General features: G+C 42.0%; 1 protein-coding gene across 4 annotated transcripts in view; it reads left to right on the forward strand.

Annotated features, from left to right (window-relative positions):
• LOC106585770 (transmembrane protein 161B) overlaps positions 1 to 12635 on the forward strand; it is a 41509-nt gene extending 28874 nt beyond the window's left edge. For all 4 annotated transcript variants that reach the window (XM_082968677.1, XM_082968676.1, XM_014172366.3 and 1 more), the window contains 2 exons: positions 405 to 501; positions 615 to 12635. In XM_082968677.1, the coding sequence (XP_082824803.1) occupies positions 405 to 501; positions 615 to 877 (360 nt within the window). In that variant the 3' untranslated portion in view covers positions 878 to 12635. The remainder of the gene's footprint in view (positions 1 to 404; positions 502 to 614) is intronic.
• The last annotated feature ends 10490 nt before the right edge of the window (positions 12636 to 23125 follow it).

Genomic DNA, 23125 nt, shown 5'->3' on the forward strand with positions numbered 1-23125 from the left:
TATTTTTGCAAATGTATTGAAAATTAATTACAGAAATATTTATTTTACATAAGTATTCACACCCCTAAGTCAATTCTTTGTAGAAGCACCTTTGGCAGAGCTTTCCACACCTGGATTGTGCATCATTTGCTCGTTCTTTTCAAAATTCTTCAAGCTTTGTCAAATTGGTTGTTGATCATACTAGACAACCATTTTCAGGTGTTGCCATAGATTTTCATGTAGATCAAGTCAAACCTGTGACTCGGCCACTCGGGAACATTCACTGCCTTCTTGCTTAGTAACTCCAGTGTAGATTCGGCCTTGTGTTTTAGGAAACAACTTAAGAGGCCCGCCCAAGAATTTCAATGGCACAAAAATCGCTGGGTTTGAAGAGTCTGTCTTTACTCTTTTCTTGTGCTTTCCAGGTGGCCCGTATTTTCTACTACCTATGTGTAATCGCACTGCAGTATGTGGCACCCTTGGTGATGTTGCTGCATACAACCTTGCTGCTAAAAACCTTAGGTGAGTTTGGTACCATCATCAGAAATTATTGTCTGTACAGTATATTGAACGTTTTAACAGCAGTCTTTAGCCCACCACTCTGCTAACGTACCCCCTTACTCTCTGTGTTATAGGTGGACACTCCTGGGGGGTGTACCCTGAGGAAGACTTCCCCTGTCCGCTGGACTCTGACCCTGCCATGGTGGCGGCACCAACTGTAGCTCCAGGGCCGGAGGTGGAGGCCCACCTGTCTGTGGCTCTCGGGGGCCTGCGGACAGTGTTCACCCCCCTGCTTTTCCGCGGCCTCCTCTCCTTCTTCACCTGGTGGATCGCTGCCTGCCTCTTCTCCACATCAATATTCGGCCTCTTCTATCACCAGTATCTTATGGCGGCATAGCAGCATTGCCCCAGGGTCAGAGTGGTGTCCCACAAGGCTCTGTTCCAGGCTCGTTCAGAAGTGACTGTGTGGGGCAGGTGCCCTAATGACAACTCCCCTCCTACAGCCCTGTCACTCATGATCCTATCAGCAGAGCTCCTCGTTCACCCCCAGTGCTTCCTCCATGGATCACTCTAAACCTTTTTTTACAACCTTATTTTTGAGAGCAGGATTCACAAATCCTTACCAAGAGACTAATGTAAATGAGAGTAATGATAATATACACTGAGTGTACAAAACATTAAGAACACCTTCCTAGGGGCTGTTATGGTGACCGTATTACCGCCACACTGGCGTTCATGACAGCAGTCAAATTCCATGTGACCATTTAGTCACGGTAACTAGGCTTCTCCAAGCTCTGGTGCTGATGGTCATTAGTAGCCTACCAAACCTGCGTACAGCCTGGTACTCAGCACTCTATTGTCCCTCAAGTCACTCTGACTTCAATGCAAAGAAATCGAAAATCAAACACTCCATGTGAGCTCATGTGCAACATTTCTACAGGCTATGCAATTGCGTGAGAAAACAGAGTTTCGATGGCCTCTTTTCTTTTTTTTCACCTTTTTTTAACCAGGTAGGCCAGTTGAGAACAACTTCTCATTTTCAAATGGGACCAGGCCAAGATGGAGCAAAGCAGTGCGACACAAACAAGTCCCAGTTTGGACTTAGTTCTGGACACATGGGATAAACAAATGTACAGTCAATAACACAATAGAAAAATCAATATACAGTGTGTACAAATGTAGTAAGATTAGAGAGGTAAGGCAATAAATAGACCATAGTGGTGAAGTAATTACAATTTAGCATTAACACTGGAGTGATAGATGTGCAGAAGATGAATGTGCAAGTAGAGATATTGGGGTGCAAAGAAGCAACAAAATAAATAACAATATGGGGATGAGGTAGTTCGGTGGGCTATTTACAGATGGGCTGTGTACAGGTGCAATGATCGCTAAGCTGCTCTGACAGCTGATGCTTAAAGTTAGTGAGGGAGATATAAGACTCCAGCTTCAGTTATTTTTGCACTTCGTTCCAGTCTTTGGCAGCAGAGAACTGGAAGGAAAGGTGGCCAAAGGTGGAGTTGGGTTTGAGGATGACCAGTGAAATATACCTGCTGGAGCACGTGCTACGGGTGGGTGCTGCTGTGGTGACTGGTGAGCTGAGATAAGGTGGGGCTTTACCTAGCAAGACTTATAGATGACCTGGAGCCAGTGGGTTTGGCGACAAATATGAAGCGAGGGCCAGCTAATGAGAGCATACAGGTTGCAGTGGTGGGTAGTATATGGGGCTTTGGTGACAAGACGGATTGCACTGTGATAGACTACATCCAGTTTGATGAGTAGTGTTAGGGGCTATTTTGTAAATGACATCACCGAAGTCAATGATGCCGAAGTCAAGGATCGGTAGGATAGCATTAATGAAGGATGCTTTGTTGCAAAATAGGAAGCTGATTCTAGATGTAATTTTGAATTGGAGATGCTTAATGTGAGTCTGGAAGGAGAGTTTATAGTCTAACTAGACACCTAGGTATTTGTAGTTGTCCACATATTCTAAGTCAGAACTGTCCAGTGTAGTGATGCTAGACAGGCGGGCGGGTGCGGGCAGCAATCGGTTGAAGAGCATGCATTTAGTTTTACTTGCATTTAAGAGCAGTTGGAAGCCACGGAAGGAGTGTTGTATGGCATTGAAGCTCGTCTGGAGGTTTGTTAACACAGTGTCCAAAGAAGGGCCAGAAGTATACAGAATGGTGTCGTCTACGTAGAGGTGGATCAGAGAATCACCAGCAGCAATAGCGACATCATTGATGTATACAGAGAAAAGAGTCGGCCCGAGAATTGAACCCTGTGGCACCCCCTGAGAGACTTTCAGAGGTCCGGACAACAGGCCCTCCGATTTGACACGCCTTGGCCAGGTCGAATGACACGGCTGCACGGTACTGTCTTTTATCGATGGCGGTTATGATATTGTTTAGGACCTTGAGTGTGGCTGAGGTGCATCCATGACCAGCTCGGAAACCAGATTTCAGAGCGGAGAAGGTATGGTGGGATTCAAAATGGTTGGTGATCTGTTTGTTAACTTAGCTTTCGAAGACTTTAGAAAGGCAGGGTAGGATAGATATAGGCCTGTAACAGTTTGGGTCGGGTGCGTGTTCATCCCCCTTTCAAGAGGGGGATGAACACGGCAGCGTTCCAATCTTTAGGGATCTCAGATGATATGAGAGGTTGAACAGGCTAGTAATAGGGGTCGCAACTATTTTTGGCAGATAATTATAGAAAGAGGGGGTCTAGATTGTCTAGCCCAGCTGATTTGTAGGTGTTCGATTTTGCAGCTCTTTCAGAACATCAGCTTTCTGGATTTGGGTGAAGGAGAAATGGAGGAGGCTTGGGCAAGTTGCTGTGGGGGGTGCAGAGCTGTTGACCGGGGTAGGGGTAGTCAGGTGGAAAGCATGGCCAGACGTAGAAAAATGCTTATTGAAATTCTTGGTGATTGTAGATTTATCGGTGGTAACAGTGTTTCCTAGCCTCAGTGCAGTGGGCAGCTGGGAGTAGGTGCTCTTATTCTCCATTGACTTTTTGGGGTTTGTGCTACAGGATGCACATTTTTGTTTGAAAAAGCTAGCCTTTGCTTTTCTAACTGCATGTGTATATTGGTTCCTGACTTCCCTGAAAAGTTGCATATCGCGGGGGCTATTCGATGCTAATGCAGTACGCCACAGGATGTTTTTGTGCTGCTCAAGGGCAGTCAAGTCTGGAGTGAACCAGGGGCTATATCTGTTCTTAGTTCTAAAAATGTTTTTGAATGGGGCATGCTTATTTAAGATGGTGAGGAAAGCACTTTTAAAGAGTAACCAGGCATCCTCTACTGACAGAATGAGGTCAATATCCTTCCAGGATACCCGGGTCAGGTCGATTAGAAAGGCCTGCTCACTGAAGTGTTTTAGGGAGCGTTTGACAGTGATGAGGGACCCATTACGGTGACCGCGGACCCATTACGGATGCAGGTAATGAGGCAGTGATCGCCGAGATCCTGGTTGAAGACAGCAGAGGTGTATTTAGAGGGCCGGTTGGTCAGGATGATATCTATGAAGGTGCCCGTGTTTACGGATTTAGGGTTGTACCTGATAGGTTCCTTGATAATTTGTGTGAGATTGAGGGCATCTAGCTTAGATTGTAGGATGGCTGGGGTGTTAAGCATATCCCAGTTTAGGTCACCTAACAGTACAAACTCTGAAGATAAATGGGGAGCAATTAATTCACATGGTGTGTCCAGGGCACAGCTGGGGGCTGAGGGGGGTCTATAATAACAGTGAGAGACTTATTTCTGGAAACGTGGATTTTTAAAAGTAGAAGCTCGAACTGTTTGGGCACAGACCTGGATAGCATGACAGAACTCTGCAGCTATCTCTGCAGTAGATTGCAACTCCACCCCCTTTGGCAGTTCTATCTTGGTGGAAAATGTTGGGGATGGACATTTCTGAATTTTTGGTGGCCTTCCTTCAGACATGGCTAGGACATTAGGGTTGGCGGACTGTGCTAAAGCAATTAATAAAACACACTTAGGGAGGCGGCTTCTGATGTTAACATGCGTGAAACCATGGCTTTTACGGTTACAGAAGTCAACAAATGATAGCGCCTGAGGAATAGGAGTGGAACTGAGAGCTACATGCGTTAACCTCTACATCACCAGAGGAGGAGTAGGATAAGGGTACGGCTAACGGCTATAAGAACTGGTTTTCTAGTGTGTTGGGGACAGAGAATAAAAAGAGCAGATTTCTGGGCGTGGTAGAATAGATTCAGGGCATAATGTATAGACAGGAGGTAAACCTAGGCATTGAGTGATGATGAGAGGTTTCGTCTCTGGAGGCACCAGTTAAGCAAGGTGAGGTCTCCGCATGTGTGTGGGGTGGGACAAAAGAGCTATCTAAGGCATTTTGAGCGGGACTGAGGGCTCTACAGTGAAATAAAACAAAAACTAGCCAAGACAGCAGTAGACAAGGCATATTGACATTAGAGAGAGAGAGACATAGAGCAAACACAGGTGTTGATTAGGAGATCTAAGACAACAACGGGTAAATGACTATGAATGGGCAGAGCTGGTCAGTTAGGTACTTACAGGACCTGAGTTTGGGGCTGGGGCCGACAGGTAAACAAAATGAGGTACCGTGTTATTGAAACAGTCCAGGGGTCATCAACTATGTAGCCGAGTGGGGTCAAAAGAGCAGCAATAGGTGAGTAAGGGTGCCGTTCGGTAGTCACTACTACTCTAGGCGAGCAGGGAACACAGCGTTCAGAAAAGCTAGCGGGCCGGGGCTAGTAGATGGTTCTGCGGCGACATCGTAACAGAATAGCCTGTTGAGACTACATCGGGCGATCAAGTCGAAAATCCAGTCGTGATGGATCGGCGGGGCTCAGTGTCGACAATAAAGGTCCAGAACAATTGACAAAGGAGGTGTTGTAACCCTAGAATTAGCCGGTATATGGGCCTAGCTCGAGGCTAGCAGGTGCTTGCTTCGGGACAGAGGCATTAGCTAACAGTAGCCACTCGTTTGCAACTAGCTAACCGCGATGATCCAGTGTAATGATCCAGAGCGGCAGGAATCCGGTGATTGGTAGAGAGAAGCAGTCCGATATGCTCTGGGTTGATATCGTGCTGAGCAGACAGGCAGGTGTTGTCTGAGCCAAAGCTGGCTGGCTGGTGACTGAGAAAAAAGTGAAGACCGCTAGCCGTGGCTAACAAAGACTAGTAGCTAGTTATCTGGCTAGCTCCTGATGGAAGTTCCAGTTATAAGGAATAAAAATAGCAGATCCGTACCACATTGGGTGAGGCGGGTTGCAGGAAAGCATATTTAGTTCGTAGATAGAAAGTGAGATTAAGATGTATACGAAAAAGACCGGCTATTTACACTGGATAAGACACGGGATAAGACAAACACACATGTCCTACTGCTACGGCATCTTAGAATTGCACCATCCTATTCTCCTATTAAAAATAGGAGAATCCATCAGCTTTTTCTATAGGCTATGCATGCTATATTTATTTCTCAACTTCCCTATTATAAAGTACATTGCTTATCTTTACAACAGGAGTATAGCCTAACTGTCTGGCATGAAAATTAACCACGGGAAAAGCGTTTAAGTGCATAGATGACGTAGTTTGTTCCCCCTGCCCCTGTTCTGAGACAGGTGCATAATGGTCCATTCTAAATCAAAACAAATTTCACACATATTACTTAGTATATGTAAAGACGAGATAAAATCAAGAATAATCTGATAGGTGACAATATTAGCCTATCACTTGTGAATGATGCCCAGCGTATGCAGTAAGGCAAATAGCACATGCGGGGGGGTTTTTGTGACCTTTTCAGATTATAGTCGCACTGCTCATGTCGCCTAGCCCATAGGCCTGTATGTTTTGATAAGGTTTTATCACTTCTAGAGTGGCCAGATAACTTCATCAAATGAAGCACGTTAATCCTCTTTACAACCAGTGTAGGGCCCAAGTTTGGGGAAGATCATTTTCACCATAAAAATGCTACTTTATAATAAAGCATTACATGCATAATCGCATTTGCGCTCACTTTTGAGAACAGTGTTTTCCCGCTAATTGATTGATTGTATTTAGGAACATGTGCGCTTATAGGCTACTGCCGTGTGCACATTGCTCAGCTTATAATGTGAAGAAATAGCCTAATAATTGATCAACATTTTAAGTTAAACGTTCTGATCTGTTGCATCAGCCTCATTGCTTTTAAAATTAATTTTGAAGTGTGGTTGTATTAATTTGGGATCTATTGCATCCCACAACTGTCCCAGACTGTTTAGAATATTTATTTCTTGCACAGAAGGGCAAGTTGACCAATAGAATAGGTCAACCTTTGTGGTACGGTGGATAGTAGATTGACATAGGCTAGTGTTTTTGCTCTTCGTTCAGCCCACTCATCTTATTGGCTGACGAAAAGTAAATGTGGACAGTTCTTCTAACATCTTCAATATGTGCCTCGGAATTCGGTAAGAGGGCGGAGCGCAGTTGCGTCCCCGATGTGTCTTTCTTCACTTGTATCCTACTTAGCTGAGATGCCTGTGAGAAGGACACGATCACATGACGGGCATTGGTTTAAAATAATTGAGATATCTGAGAAAGCCATGTGAGTGAGAGGTGCTTTGGAGCAAGGCGATTGGCAACCGGGAGAAAATAATTATAATTATTATATTCAGCCCACGGGCATAACGTCCACTTTGGCTGCAAAAGGCATGGGTTTTTTAGGGGGCGTTACGTCCACACAAGGGGGATGCTGCCGGGAAATTCGAGGCCTGGTGATACATTTTATCAAGTGCTTGTCAAATTGTGAATGAGAGACTGATGAAGTGTGAGCAGCCTGCACAAGAAACAAAGCAGAGGTCATGCCTTTCATGACGTTTTTTTTCAAATCCTCATTAGTCGCATCATGCAGGCTTAGAATATATTAAAAATCTAAACGTATAGCCCAACGTCTATCACAACTAAGGTTGCAGAAATAACTCTAAATGAAGCATATAGGAGAACTTGTTTCTTTGTTAACCTCTTAACACAGAATAGCCATGTGCGCGCTCTCACACAGAATAGCCATGTGTGCGCTCTCCCACAGAAATCGTTTGAAGAAAATGGCCTTTGTGTTTTATTCAGCTATGTTCAATTGTATTCTTCGTACTGTAAAATAATACAACGGAATTCTAAGCAAATCTTGTCTGCGCCCAGAGCCATATGGCATAGCCAGATTCTGCTCTTCTGAAATAGGCTACCTATTCTTCATATCATGTTTCTTTAGACCTGATAATGGATTTATCGTGATGGTGTAGGCTATATTAAAACCTCTCTAGGGTATGTGGGACGAAATCGTCCCACCTACTCAACAGCCAGTGGAATCCCGTGGCGCGTTATTCAAATACCTGAGAAATGCTATTGCTTCAATTTCTCAAACATATGACTATTTTACACCATTTTAAAGACAAGACTCTCGTTAATCTAACCACACTGTCCGATTTTCAAAAAGGCTTTACAACGAAAGCAAAACATTAGATTATGTCAGCAGAGTACCCAGCCAGAAATAATCAGGCACCCATTTTTCAAGCTAGCATATAATGTCACATAAACCCAAACCACAGCTAAATGCAGCACTAACCTTTGATGATCTTCATCAGATGACACACCTAGGAGATTATGTTATACAATACATGCATGTTTTGTTCAATCAAGTTCATATTTATTTCAAAAACCAGCTTTTTACATTAGCATGTGACGTTCAGAACTAGCATTCCCACCGAACGCTTCCGGTGAATTTACTAAATTACTCACGATAAACATTCACAAAAAAACATAATTATTTTAAGAATTATAGATACAGAACTCCTTTATGCAATCGCGGTGTCCGATTTTAAAATAGCTTTTCGGCAAAAGCACATTTTGCAATATTCTGAGTAGATAGCCCAGCCTTCATGGCTAGCTATTTTGAACACCACCAAGTTTGGCCCTCACCAAACTCCGATTTACTATTCGAAAAATTTGATTACCTTTGCTGTTCTTCATCAGAATGCACTTCCAGGGCTTCTACTTCAATAACAAATGTTGGTTTGGTTCAAAATAATCCATAGTTATGTTCAAATATCCTCTGTTTTGTTCATGCGTTCAAGACACTATCCGAAGGGTGACGCGCCCGACGCGTTTTGTGACAAAACATTTCTAAATATTCCATTATCGTACTTCGAAGCATGTCAACCGCTGTTTAAAATCAATTTTTATGCGATTTTTCTCGTAAAAAAGCGATAATATTCCGACCGGGAAACCCTGTTTCCGTTCAAAGACGAAAAAATAAAAACATGGTGTCGCCTCGTGCACGCGCCCCAGTCTCATGGTTCTCTGATCGACCACTATCCAAATGCGCTACTGTTTTTCAGCCAGGGGCTCCAAAGGCATCATTCACCGGTTTGCCGCCTTCTGAGAGCCTATGGGAGCCGTAGGAAGTGTCACGTTACAGCAGAGATCCTCAGTTTTCAATAAAGAGAGTGTAGAAGCCCAAGAAATGGTCAGAGAGGGCACTTCCTGTAAGGAATCTTCTCAGGTTTTTGCCTGCCATATGAGTTCTGTTATACTCACAGACACCATTCAAACAGTTTTAGAAACTTTAGGGTGTTTTCTATCCAAAGCCAATAATTATATACATATTCTAGTTTCTGGGCAGTAGTAATAACCAGATTAAATCGGGTACGTTTTTTATCCGGCCGTGCAAATACTGCCCCCTATCCCCAACAGGTTAAATTGATTTATTAGACTTTTTAAAATGTAGATGTTCCAAAGTTCTACTTCAGTGGCTTGTTGGCTATGTGTGGAAGCCAGGAGATGCTAAACGTGTTTATGTTAATTGATGGTCAATTAGAGTGAGACCGGCAGTTATTTTCCCCAGCTGACAAAATTTCATGACCGCCACAGCCCTACACCTTCCTAATATTGAGTTGCCTCAATTCGTCGGGGCATGGTGTCGAAAGTGTTCCACAGGGATGCTGGCCCATGTTGAATCCAGTGCTTCCCAAAGTTATATCAAGTTGGCTGGATGTCCTTTGGAGGGGTGGACCATTCTTGATACAGACGGAACTCTGTTGAGCATGAAAAACCCAGCAGTGTTGCAGTTCTTGACACACTCAAACCAGTGCGCCTGGCACCTACTACCATACCCCGTTTAAAGGCACTTAAATATTTGGTCTAGCCCATTCACCCTCTGAATGGCACACATACACCATCCATGTCTCAAAGCTTAAAAGTCCTTTAACTTGTCGTCTCCCCTTCATCTACACTGAATTTGAAGTGGATTTAACAAGTGTCATCAATAAGGGATCATACAGAAGCTTTCACCTGGATTTCCTTGGTCAGTCTGTCATGGAAAGAGGTGTTCATAATATTTTGTACACTCAGTGTGCGTACAGTCTTTAACAGAGCAGCAGAAACGACCTTGTCTCTGCATACTGTGGCGGGGGCTTGGGACCTGTGGATGGTGTGATGGGACATGAGAGCTAAACCGCTGCTCACCAGTCACGGTTTGAGAAGGGACAGCTGAAAGCAATGCTATTCCTACTGGAGGAGGGGAACCTCACTGGGACATTCCCTGCTGAGATCTCATCACTTGAAACTGTGCAATGTGTTCTTATGATTTGTGATGTATGTTACCCCCCCATTTTACTGACCCTGGTACAAACTGAGCCATACTGGAAGAGCTGAGAGAAACTTGTGCCCCTTCTGACAAATTGTGACAGCAGTCAGGTAGGGCAGCACACAGGGCCTGTTCAAGGGAATAGCATCTGTAGATGTTTTATTTAATCTTTTAGTTTGACAGGGAAATCACAATGAGACCAATGTCTCTTTTACAGGTGAGCCCTGTAGATTAATACTCGTGTGTGCAGACTAAAGTAAACAGAAATTGTATCGTAGATCTGTAATGATGCAATGGGATGCGTGAGATAACGAGCAGCATTAGTTCCAGTACTTTGGACAAATCACGATTCGCAGGTGTTTCGGAAGGAGAGGGGACATTTGGCCCATAGACTTGCCCGTAACCTGCAGAGAGAGAGAAGGGGGTCTTCGTTCCGGGTCCGATCCTCTTTCGATATCTTCTCTTAACGTGTGGAACCAGAACTTAAATGAGCATTTAGCCAATTACACAAGACTTTAGTTCTGGGTTAACTAAGATTGGCATGTGTGTATGTATCTATGTGAATGTGAGTAAGATCCCTGCTGTCATGTTGGCATACATTATGCCCGTGGGCAGTAGGTAGCCTAGCGGTTAAAAACTAAAAGGGCATTTTGATCAAGAGGAGAAGAGTTAAGTCAACTGCCACATATAAGCCACAGACTCTTTTCCTCCACTCTCCTCTCCCCTCCTCCACTCTCCCCTCCTCTCCTCCACTCTCCCCTCCCCTCCTCCACTCTCCCCTCCTCTACTCTCCTCCACTCTCCCCTCCACCCTCGACCCAACTCCACCCTCCACTCTCCTCGACCCTCCTCAACTCTCTTCTCCACTCTCCCCTCCCCCACCCTCCACCCTAGACCCTCCTCAACTCTCTTCTCCCCTCCTCCACCCATTGTAGAGCCAGTAGAGAAACTGATTTTCTGTGAATTTATGAATATTTTTTTTGAAAGAGATGGCAAGTAAGACTGACCCTTCCAGTGGGTTTTAGATTTGATGTTTGCTAGTTTTGAACATACAGCACCTCTGCGGCCTTCTGTCTTCAGAGTCCCAGTGAGGAATCAATAGAGCACAAGTGTGTACTCATACGCTTGTGCATATCTTTTATGTACAGCAAGACTTTCACAGGCTTACAGACATGCATGCGCGCACACACACACACACACACACACACACACACACACACACACACACAGTCATGTGCTTGAACACAGGGATGATTGTCCAGCCTGTTCAGGAATAAAAGACAGTTGTCTGGACACTACTCTGATTGTAAGCCTATGTCTACTTGAAGTCCAGAGGGGTATACTACAAAGCAGGATCAATGAATTAGCCTGCTAACTGATAAACAACCAGAAATAACAATCCATTTTCTGGATCATTAAGAACGCTATACGTAGATATGTATTTTTGGTCAGTTATACTATGCCCATTTCAAGCATATCTTTCTAAAAACAAATTTATTTCAGAATATTTAGGCAAGTAAGCTAGCTAACTCTTTGATCTAATTTTTTTATTTAACCTCTAACTAGGCAAGTCAGTTAAGAACAAATTCTTATTTACAATGATTACCTACGCCGGCCAAACCCGGATGATGCTGGGCCAATTGTGCGACGCCCCCTATGGGACTCCCAATTACGGCTGGTTGTGATACAGCCTGGGTGTCTGTAGTGACGCCTCTAGCACTGAGATGCAGTGCCTTAGACCGCTGCACCACTCGGGAGCCCGCTTGATCTTTGTAGTATACCCATCAGAGTTCAGAGAGAGGTTTGTTTTGGTCAATGGTTATCGTAACACTAACTCCGTATTGATATGTGGACTCAGCGATGTGATGTAGATGCAGAAAGTAAACAGCATAGTTGGTCAATTTCCACAACAACTAAGAGCATTGACATTTAAAAAAATATATTAACTAAGAGCATTGAAGCGCGAAGCTCAACTTCTCCTCTGTTTTGGTGCCCTGGCTACCAAGCTGTGAACAGAGTGAAGCGAACCCATGCACAGATACTGTGAGAGTGAAGTCTTGCATCTCGCTCATCTCAATATCTGCGGTGCTGCTCGTGGCAACGTGGTTTCGCTGAGTCAACCTTTAACATGTTCACACAGCATTATATCGGATGACAAAATCATTGTTTTGTTTCCTGTGAAGGCTTTGTCAGTCTTACCTTAACTTTTTCCTCTCTTGAAATGTGGGGAGTGTGCACACTATGAATGTATCAATCCTGCCTAATTTGAGCTTGTTCTTATGATGAAAGTGATTGGTGTCCGTGATTTAAATTGTTTGTTACCTTCAATGGTTAAAGGCTGCACATGGCTCTTATTACCAGCCCTATGCCTCTTGACTAGTTCAACAGAAGATTTATTGAACCTCTATGAACACCATGTTTTAAGTTAAATCTTTTTTTTTTTTTTTGCATTTATTGTATACTGAACAAAAATATAAATGCAACATGTAAAGTGTTGATCCCACGTTTCAAGAGCTGAAATAAAAAAATCCCAGAAATGTTCTATACGCACAAATTTGTTTACATCCATGTTAGTGAGCATTTCTCCTTTGCCAAGATAATCCATCCACCAGGCAGGTGTGCCATAACAAGAAGCTGATTAAACAGTATGATCATTACATCATTACCTTCTGCTGGGGATAATAAAAGGCCACTATAAAATGTGCAGTTTTGCCAAACAACACAATTCCACAGATGTCTCAAGTGTTGAGGGAGCGTGCGATTGGCAAGCAGACTGCAGGAATGTCCACCAGCGCTGTTGCCAGAGAATTTAAAGTCCATTTCTCTACCATAAACCGCCTCCAATGATGTTTTAGAGAATTTGGCAGTACGTCCAACCGGCCTAACAACCGCAGACCACTTTTAACCACACCAGCTCAGGACCTCCACATCCGGCATCTTCACCTGTGGGATCGTCTAAGGCCAGCCACCCAGACAGCTGATGAAACTAATGAGTGTTTCTGTCTGTAATAAAGCTCTTTTGTGGGGAAAAGCTGGCTCCCCAGTGGGTGGCCCTATGCCCACCAATGGCTGGGCCTCATTCATTTATTTCAATTGACTGATTTCCTCATATGAACTGTAACTCAGTAAACTCACTGAAATTGTTGCATGTTATGTTTATATTTCTGTTCAGTGTATATACAGTATTTGAGGGCCTTTAGCTAATAATTTCTAATCTTAACACCAAACAATGTGTTATTGGACTGTATAATATTTCAGTTCAGGAATGTGTTCAAGACAAATCAATTGCAAATTGTATCTTTAATTTGTTCCCTGACATGTCAATCGAGGAGTAGCTGGGATACTTTTACAATGCATTGGCCAAAAAGGCATTGTTTGTCTCGTCTGTCACCATTTGCGTTTTTATTTATTTATTTGTATTTCTTTATTTGGGTTCAAAAGTATTTCTACATTTGCATGTGTTTATTATTTCTGGTTTAGTTTGTCTTTAAATTAAAATCATTTTGTGTTTTTTAGAATTTATTTTCGATTTCAAGAATTTCCATTTACTGACTTACTGGTTGCTAATTGGCCAAGTTGAAGCGCAGCACAAGGAAAAGCAAATGTTTTATGTCTGAGGGTTCCTATCCCAGTGTCCAGGCTAGGCCAGCAGTGGCATGATTGAGTAACCATTACACTTAAACTGCATGAGAGGTTACATTCAAGACTATTATCTAAAACATTTGTATTTTCTAACCGGTTTGTTCTGAAATATTATTGAGGACCTTTAGACCGCTGATCACTTGAGCTCTATGTGCCAGAGTCGTGGGCACTGCAGGAATGACCCACTGCAGGGATGACCCACTGCAGGGGTGACCCACTGCAGGGATGACCCACTGCAGGGGTGACCCACTGCAGGGATGACCCACTGCAGGGATGACACACTGCAGGAATGACCCACTGCAGGACGGAATGAAGAGTGCCACTAGAGGCATGGCATACATGTATGTACCTCTTCTCGAAAGCTCTGATAATGTTGCCAGTTTCTGACTCAATAATGCACCAATTTTCCAATGGACATGTGTTAAAATAGTGAGTCATCATTGGTTGTGGATGAGGTGAGTTTCCTACTTACTATGTAAAGTGCTTTCAGTACCTCGGTAGAAAGGCTCTATATAAATCCAATCCATTATCATTATTATTATGATGACATCTGTTGTAGTATTTGACTTTATAACTAAATTGATCATACCTTCAGGCAGCTGTTGGATGATGATTAGAAAGAGTTAGGCCATGTGAGAATAGTGTCCAGACTCATATTAATCTATATGTTACCAGTGAAAAACATTAGCTTCAATTTTAATTCTTTCCTAGTGTTTCAGTATTGTCTGATACGTGTGTTCAGTACAACACAAATGGTAAAAACTTCAGAAATGATGCCTTGCCAAAGACTCCCTGTGTAAATGGCTGAGTTACCCTGCTCAGATGTTGCATGGGTTAAAGGAAAAGTCCACTCAAAAACTATAATTTGGTATTTTTTTCCCTTAGTCCACTGTTGATACAGTCCCAAAGTGTTGTGCATGTCAGCAGTAAAGTTTTCAAGATATTGGACTTTTAAAAAGACAAGTGTCACTTCATCAAGAAGTTTCAAGTGACAACTTTGCTTCTTTAAAGTCCAATATCTTGAAAACTTTACTGTTGACATGCAAAACACTTTGGGACTGTATGAACAGTGGACTAAGGAATAAAATACTGAAGATAGTTTTTGAGTGGATTTTTCCTTTAAGTGCCATGTCATCAACTGTGGAGTCTAGCACCAGATTTCTATAACATGGTTAGCTGATACGTAAAATACCAATCCAGGAATTGTAAGATTGGCATGCATCAACAACACCTGAGCAGGGGAACACAACCATGTGTCCTTATATTGTCCCTCTCGCCGTGTCGACACCTCTCTGTGCTCTCTTCTCAAAATCATAACAGGAGAACCATTCTTTCCTGTTTGAATGTGGTTTTGACAACAGTGAGCATATACTGTTCGGCACGCTGTGTGTGTGTATAGTGAAATTATTCCCCATGATTTAACAGTTCTCTGTAGACTATAACAGGCAAGTAATTTCTTATTTTTACTGAGAGGAAAAAGAGACTGATTTTATACATTGTCTGAGTCTTGAATTTAAATAAGGTGGCATTTGTTTTGTAATGTATTATTATGACCTATGTTTCATTTATTTGGTTTAATGTCGAGGAAAGTTAGACTCACTCTCTGATATGGTAAGCAGGAATCTGACGCATGCCAGATCTTACAACACCTGGATAGGTATTTTACGTATCAGCTAACCACATCGTGTTATAGCAATCTGGTCCCCGACGGCACAGTTGATGATGTGGCACGCAATCATTGGTTGATGCATGTAACGTCTGAGCAGGGGAACATGACCCATGTGTTGAAAAGCCCACCATGTTATTTACAATCCAAAATGGCTGCCGTGCATCACCCATGTGGATGCTACATATTGGCAGTGGATGGCATGAGTTAACCCCATGCAATTATGAGTGTTTTAAGACCTCAGTGAAAAGTGCTGCTTGAATGTAATACATAACATTGCTGTTTGTTTACATTATGACACTACACCACTGCTTTTGTTTATTTCAGGAGTTACAGTAGCATTGGTAAACTGGCTACAGGCAACAGCATTTTACAGTTCCAAAGTTAAACAGAAACAAATAAAGAAATTAACTTTAGTAACTGGCCTTTTCATTTCTGATGTCTTCATCACATTTGTCGCTGTCCTGGTTGTGCTCCTAACAGGGTGTGGTGTAGCATCAGCCTGTCAAGTACACTGATAATGTAATTGCTCTGATAAGCCCCTCACTGTAAATTACTTGTGTTCATTTTGGCTTTCCAAGGCCTCCATCTAGTCACTTTTGAGGACACATTTTCGGCTTCATTGTAAACCAGGGGCTCAAGATAGCGTTCAATATTGTTTTGCCGTCATATCTTTTTATTTAGCCTCGAGTGACACTTTAGACTAAATGGAAGTCCTTGTACCAACTGAAATTAATTTAGCCATTCTCTATTGATTTGCTTTGCCTGTCCTCTGATGCCCTTGTATGTTGGAGTGAGGTGATGAGTTGTACGACAGGGGAGTCATACTCAAACTCAGGCATTATAAGGCATTCCTTGAATAGTACAGCGCTATAATAAAGGCTGAGTGCCATTGTCCATACTCCCTATGAACAGGGGAAACTGGGCCAATACATTCATTTCAAAGGCAGCTGGATCAATAAGACAGATCCCAAAACCAACCTCTGGTGAGGCTCTTTTCTTTCCCTTGAAATGGGCCCATTCAGACCAGTCTGTTCACCACAGAGGGCCACAGAGCACCCCTTTGGGGGGTTGGCGTACCCCTCCAGACCCCCATCTCACATCAAGAATGATGGAATCTTCTGGAGAGGTGTCCCTTTAATCATTAGGTCTCTGAGGGAGAATAGGAATTCAACCATTGTGTAATTGGGACTGGGAGAAGTAGCAATAAAGAGGAGCTACACCCTGAGTGACCTGACCTTGTAGAATGAATGGCTCAAAAGAGGACACTTCGGTTCTCCTGGACACCTCTGACCTGTTTTTATACATGTAGATCATTTTTGCAATTCTACTTCAGATTTGAGAAAAGGAAAAACGTGGCCTGCTTTGGTACTATTTTCTCAAGTATGCGGTGGCGTGTATTCATGGATGCCAAGAGAAGCCAGGCTTCCCCAAAAAATGTACCAATAAAACATTTGAAAAACATACATTTTATCTTTTGTCTCTCTGTGTTTCATAATTTCCCTTCAATTCACAAGAGGATAAATGTATCTCACAGGAGAAAGCATCCGAGCGAGTGAAACAGCATCCCTCTGTCTCTCTACGTGTAGACCATCTATCTGATGCTGACTTGTCCAAACGAGTATGACATTGTTGCCGCCCGTAGCATTGAAGGCAAGGAAAGCCAGTGAGTACTTGGCCACCCTTGACAAAAAAAGTATTAGCCAATCAGTGTTGAGCTAAACTGAGCGAGCTCAACTGTAAATGGTCCTGGCTCACCAAAAAAAAGTGTCAAGGGAAGCCAGCTTGGATTTGGAGTCACTCCTATCAAACCCCGTTGGGAGCATACGTCATTGACAGAAAAACTTTAATTGTTGCATCTCGTTGTGTTGTTGTCCTCGGGTGGCTAGCTAGCCAGCTAGCTAAAATTGACCCTTTCCTAAATTAGCCATGGATGAAGATTTGGACTTGTGGTTTTACTTAAATCTCCGTACTGGCCAATGATTGGAACGGCAATTCTGATCCAACCATTAATTCATACATTGTTGTACCCCTGGCCTGAGAGGATGGAAGATCAATATGTAGCTAGATGTAAAGGCTAATGTTAACTAGCTAACTTTGCCCATGAATGGAAGTTAGCCTAGCGAGCAATCATTTTAGCCAGGTAGCCTAGGACAACAAAAACTTAAAGCGTGTACTGTATGACAGAGTCATAGACCGTTTCGTCAACATGAAAGAAGAGAGGATGGCATTGGCTTTTCTCTACAAGTAGTGTGAGCCAACACGTTTTTTTACTTGCACGAATGCGCACACACACACACACACACACACACACACACACACACACACACACACACACACACACACACAGAAATCCAAACCATGGACAGCCACATCATATTTAGCTTACGTTGATTGGACTAAATTGTTTTTGGTATCTTTTAGTTGTCACTGTATTAGACTAAGCAGAGGTGATTTGATGATGTTGAAGTTGAAATGGTGCTGGAATAGCAGAGGCAGCTCCTGTTTTCTTGGCGACTTCTAAATCAATAGTGTTTAGTGATCTGAAAATGAACTTGCTTGACCATACTGTAGGTCATGTAACTGTACATGCAATATGCTTTGTGGACTTCACTGGACAGAGGTTGCTATCCGGTTTGGTGATAAAAACAAGTTGTGGTTGAATTTATTCTGCCACTGTCTTCTTATTGTCTCTGCCTTTGGCCTATATATCACGGCATATGAACTAACAGGTTAAAGAGCAAACAATGCAATTATCACATGTGTCTTTTGGGGGGGGGGGGGGGGGGGGGGCTTTGCTTCCCAAGTGATTTTACTCACATACTGCAAGTATGTGGTACATTTTCACAACTAGTACAAAACTACAAACTGGTCACACTTGTAATACCTTTCATTCAAATCCTGTCACTGTTCATTCATTTGGATTGTAAACATGTTTCACCACACAACCCTTTATTCAAAAATCTAAGTTTGTGAAATGTAATGAGAACATTGGTTTAATCACCAAAACACAACATAAATGTTTTCAATTTAGTCATTTTAACTACCAGTCAAGCCAATAGTAAACAATGCAAGATACGTGTTTCAAATCTCCTTTAGAAATGCTAAAAGTATTATGCTACAGTACTGTAAATTACAGTACATTACTCAGTTTTCACATTAGGCAATACACTTACATTACCCAACAAAATGTACAGAAAATCTATAATTTCCATAATATATATCCAATGTTTAATGAAAGCTGTGATTAATGAAGACATCCTCTACAATCATTAATGCCAAAAATATACAGTACCAGTCAAAAGTTTCGACACACCTACTCATTCAAGGGTTTTTCTTTATTTTTACTATTTTCCACATTGTACAATAATAGTGAAGACATCAAAACTATGAAATAACACATATGGAATCATTTAGTAACCAAAAGAGTTGTTACTTTTTATATGTTTTATATTTTAGATTCTTCAAAGTAGCCACCCTTTGCCTTGATGACAGCTTTGCACACTCTTGGCATTCTCTCAACCAGCTTCATGAGGAATGCTTTTCCAACAGTCTTGAAGGAGTTCCCACATATGCTGAGCACTTGCTGGCTGCTTTTCCTTTACTCTGCAGTCCAACTCATCCCTAACCATCTCAATTGGGTTGAGGTCGGGTGATTGTGGAGGCCAGGTCATCTGATGCAGCACTCCATCACTCTCCTTGGTCAAATAGCCCTTACACAGCCTGGAGGTGTATTTTAGATCATTTTAGGTCATAAGCGCAAACCAGATGGGATGGTGTATCGTTGCAGAATGCTGTGGTAGCCATGCTGGTTAAGTGTGCCTTGAATTCTAAATAAATCACATACAGTGTCACCAGCAAAGCACCCCACACCAGCACCCCACACCAGCACATCTCATCCCCCATGCTTCACGGTGGGAACCATACATGCAGAGATAATTCATTCACCCACTCTGCATCTCACAAAGACACAGTGGTTGGAACCAAAAATCTCAAATTTGGACTCACCAAAGGACAGATTTCCACCAGTCTAATGTCCATTGCTCGTGTTTCTTGGCCCAAGCAAGTCTCTCATTATTATTGGTGTCCTTTAGTAGTGGTTTCTTTGCAGCAATTCGACCATGAAGGCCTGATTCACGCAGTCTCCTCTGAACAGTTGATGTTGAGATGTGTCTGTTACTTGAACTCTGTGAAGCATTTATTTGCACTGCAATCTGAGTTGCAGTTAACTCTAATGCACTTATCCTCTGCAGTAGGTGTAACTGTGGGTCTTCTATTCCTGTGGCGGTCCTCATGAGAGACAGTTTCATCAAAGCACTTGATGGTTTTTGCGACTGCACTTAAAGAAACACTCAGATTTCTTGAATATTTCCGTATTGAATGAGCTTCATGTCTTAAAGTAATGGTGGACTCTTGTTTCTCTTTGTTTATTTGAGCTGTTCTTGCTATAATATGGACTTGGTCTTTTACCAAATAGGGCTATCTTCTGTATACCACCCCTACCTTGTCACAACACAACTGATTGGCTCAAACACATTAAGAAGGAAAGAAATTCCACAGATTAACTTTTAAGAAGGCACACCTGTTAATTGAAATACATACCAGGTATCTACCTCATGAAGCTGGTTGAGAGAATGCAAGAGTGTGCAAAGCTGTCATCAAGGCAAAGGGTGACTATTTGAACAATCTCAAATATAAATATATTTTGATTTGTTTAACACTTTTTTGCTTACTACATGATTCCATAACTGTTATTTCATAGTTTTGATGTCTTCACTTTTATTCTACAATGTAGAAAATAGTAAAAATAAAGAAAAAACATTGAATGAGTAGGTGTTCTAAAACTTTTGACCGGTAGTGTACTTTTGAGAGAAAGAAAACGGTAAATCGTATGCACCATTCTAATAGCTGTAGTCCAGCAATAGCTTTTTTCCTCAAAAATGAAATCTATTTTCAAAATCTTTATCAGTTGAACAAGGGTAAACTGTAAAAAAAAAAATCCCCCAAAAATCTAGTTGTTTCAACTAAATATAATTACGTAACTGGTTCCACAGCCTTTTTTTTGTTTACTCAATTTTTCGATCAAAGTGCTACCTGAAGATTACATTTTTTGTTGGTCACAAAACTTAGCTCCAACACCAGAAAACATTGACAAAAATTCAATTAACTTAAAATGATGTGTTTGCTCAATTTGACCAACAAAAACAAGAATACGGAACTAGTTATACGCACACACAGTGCTTTTATCATACAATGTTTTCAACCTTTTAACACACTAACATTCTTGATGACATTGGGCATGTTAATTTATACAGTTATTAATATTCAACATGTCTGCACCTGGGATTTGAACTCACAACCTCACAGTTCACAGCATTCCAACATTCTTGCTATGCCAACCTTCATGCTATACTAACATTTGCCATTCCTTCATCATCACTGTCAGAACATGTCAGAAGTTTTTTACTTGGTTTATGAACATCTCCAGTCAAGCCCCCTCTCCTACCACCAGAAGTCACCTGAAATAGAAAAACTTGTTATGCTATTTTCAGTCATGTTACAATGCTTGTCGGATTAACATGACAGTTCCATAGTGGCTGAATATTGAGATATTCATTGATTATGACAACGGAGACATTTAAGCATTTTATTGTTATGAATAAACAAGAAAACAAAGTTTTAGTTAGTGGCAGTGTTTCTCTACCAAATGTTCATGATATCATTGGTCTACATAAATGTACAGCACCATCTCATCTTACATAAATTCTGTACAGCAAAGGGACCCACATTGTATTTGTACAACATTTAATATTTCAGTCAATCACATTTTACTAAATATAAACAAAATATTTTGGCCAGAATAATTACAGTGCTTCAGAAAATATTCCTAAAAAATGTTGTATGATTAAATATGGAAATATGAATACTACAGTCATCAGCTATGGCAACATCAGTACCTACAACAAGCCATGATAAAAAAAATGTTTAACTCGGCAAGTCAGTTAAGAACAAATTCTTATTTACAATGACAGCCTACACCGGCCAAACCCGGACGACGCTGGGCCAATTGTGCACTGCTCTATGGGCCTCCCAATCACAGCCAGTTGTGATATAGCCTGGACTCAAACCAGGGTGTCTGTAGTGACACCTCTAACACTGAGATGCAGTGCCTTAGACCGCTGCACCACTAGGGAGGCCAAACATGATCTTGAACAGTGCTCATAGTAACATCTATTCATGGACAAATTGGGGTGTGCTTGCTCCTCATAGCCATATGAAATGTCTTGATGCCCTCCTCGTAATCACCAGTACTCTTACATTCATTCACATTGAGATGAACATGGCTCCTCTGGGGTCTCTACGGTGCATTCTAGCATGGCCTTTAATTAGAAGCTTCCTCATAGTCTGAGCGCTCTCTCTCTGTGTGTGTGTGTGTGTGTGTGTGTGTGTGTGTGTGTGTGTGTGTGTGTGTGTGTGTGTGTGTGTGTGTGTGTGTGTGTGTGTGTGTGTGTGTGTGTGTGTGTGTGCGTGTGTAATCAGTCAAGTAATATAATGATCATTCATAGTAGTTTATAAAACACAACTACAGTAAATGTGATTTTAAAATGAAAACACAATAGCTGTTAGATTTGGTAGTTGACCCTTCTGTAGGACATATTCTAAACATAATTGAAATACAGAAGGACAAAAATGGGGCTTTCATGAGACTTCTACACTGAAAAGGAATAAATTGGGAAATGTATTTGAATTGTTACAACATGTAGGAAAACACCATCAAAGTCAATGCCAATCAACTGATCATTTTAAATAGATAGTATTTTATTTAGTTTATAAAATTTAGATTTGATCACTTCTAGGGATTGCCTCATTGAGGTGAATTAACAGGGTTGACTTCCCCCTAGTGGTCTTTGGGCAGAACTGCACTGTAGGCCTGAGAATCAGCAGCAGAATCCTCACTCTTCAGACTGTCCAATGAGAAAGCAGCTTATTAAAGTGTGCATATCCAATGGTACCAGGTGAAGAATGCAAGTACATATTTTTTTCAGCCTAAGAATAAGATCAAAGTTTCTCCTTGGCAATGGTAGGGCACTTCTATTTCTTTCAAGTTCCAATCATGATAATAACAAGAACGTTTGGAATACCCTGAAATTCAGCTATTTAAGGATGGGCAATGAGGGTGTATTTGTCATGAGATATTAGTGTCCCACATGGAACAGCAGGATGATTGACAGATTGTTATTGTGATCACGGAAATAGTTCTGCTGTCATCATCCATAAGCCTATTGTGTGCTATCATTACATTGCATCGAAGAGAGTGGGGGGGAAAAAATCTACCCAATGAGTAATCTGTCCTAATTCAATTAAATATCGGTCCCTGGATTGCATTTTGGTTGTATAGGATTTAGACTGTGTCATAGATTGATATAGTGTGTAACACCAATACTTGAACATCCAGAACCCAGGGCCTCTGTGCATTCCCTCCTCCTCCTCCACACACACACACACACACACACACCACACACACACACACACACACACACACACACACACACACACACACACACACACACACACACACACACACACACACACACACACACACACACACACACACACACACACACACACACACAGCCGACCGATGCCTGCATTATTGTGCTACAGGGTACGTTTCCTGCATGCCTTAATTCTAATAAGAGTTCATTTGCAGCACTGTATTTCAT

The sequence above is a fragment of the Salmo salar genome, chromosome 24 (genome assembly GCF_965601325.2).
Source record: "Salmo salar chromosome 24, fSalSal1, whole genome shotgun sequence".
Lineage (NCBI taxonomy): Eukaryota > Metazoa > Chordata > Actinopteri > Salmoniformes > Salmonidae > Salmo > Salmo salar.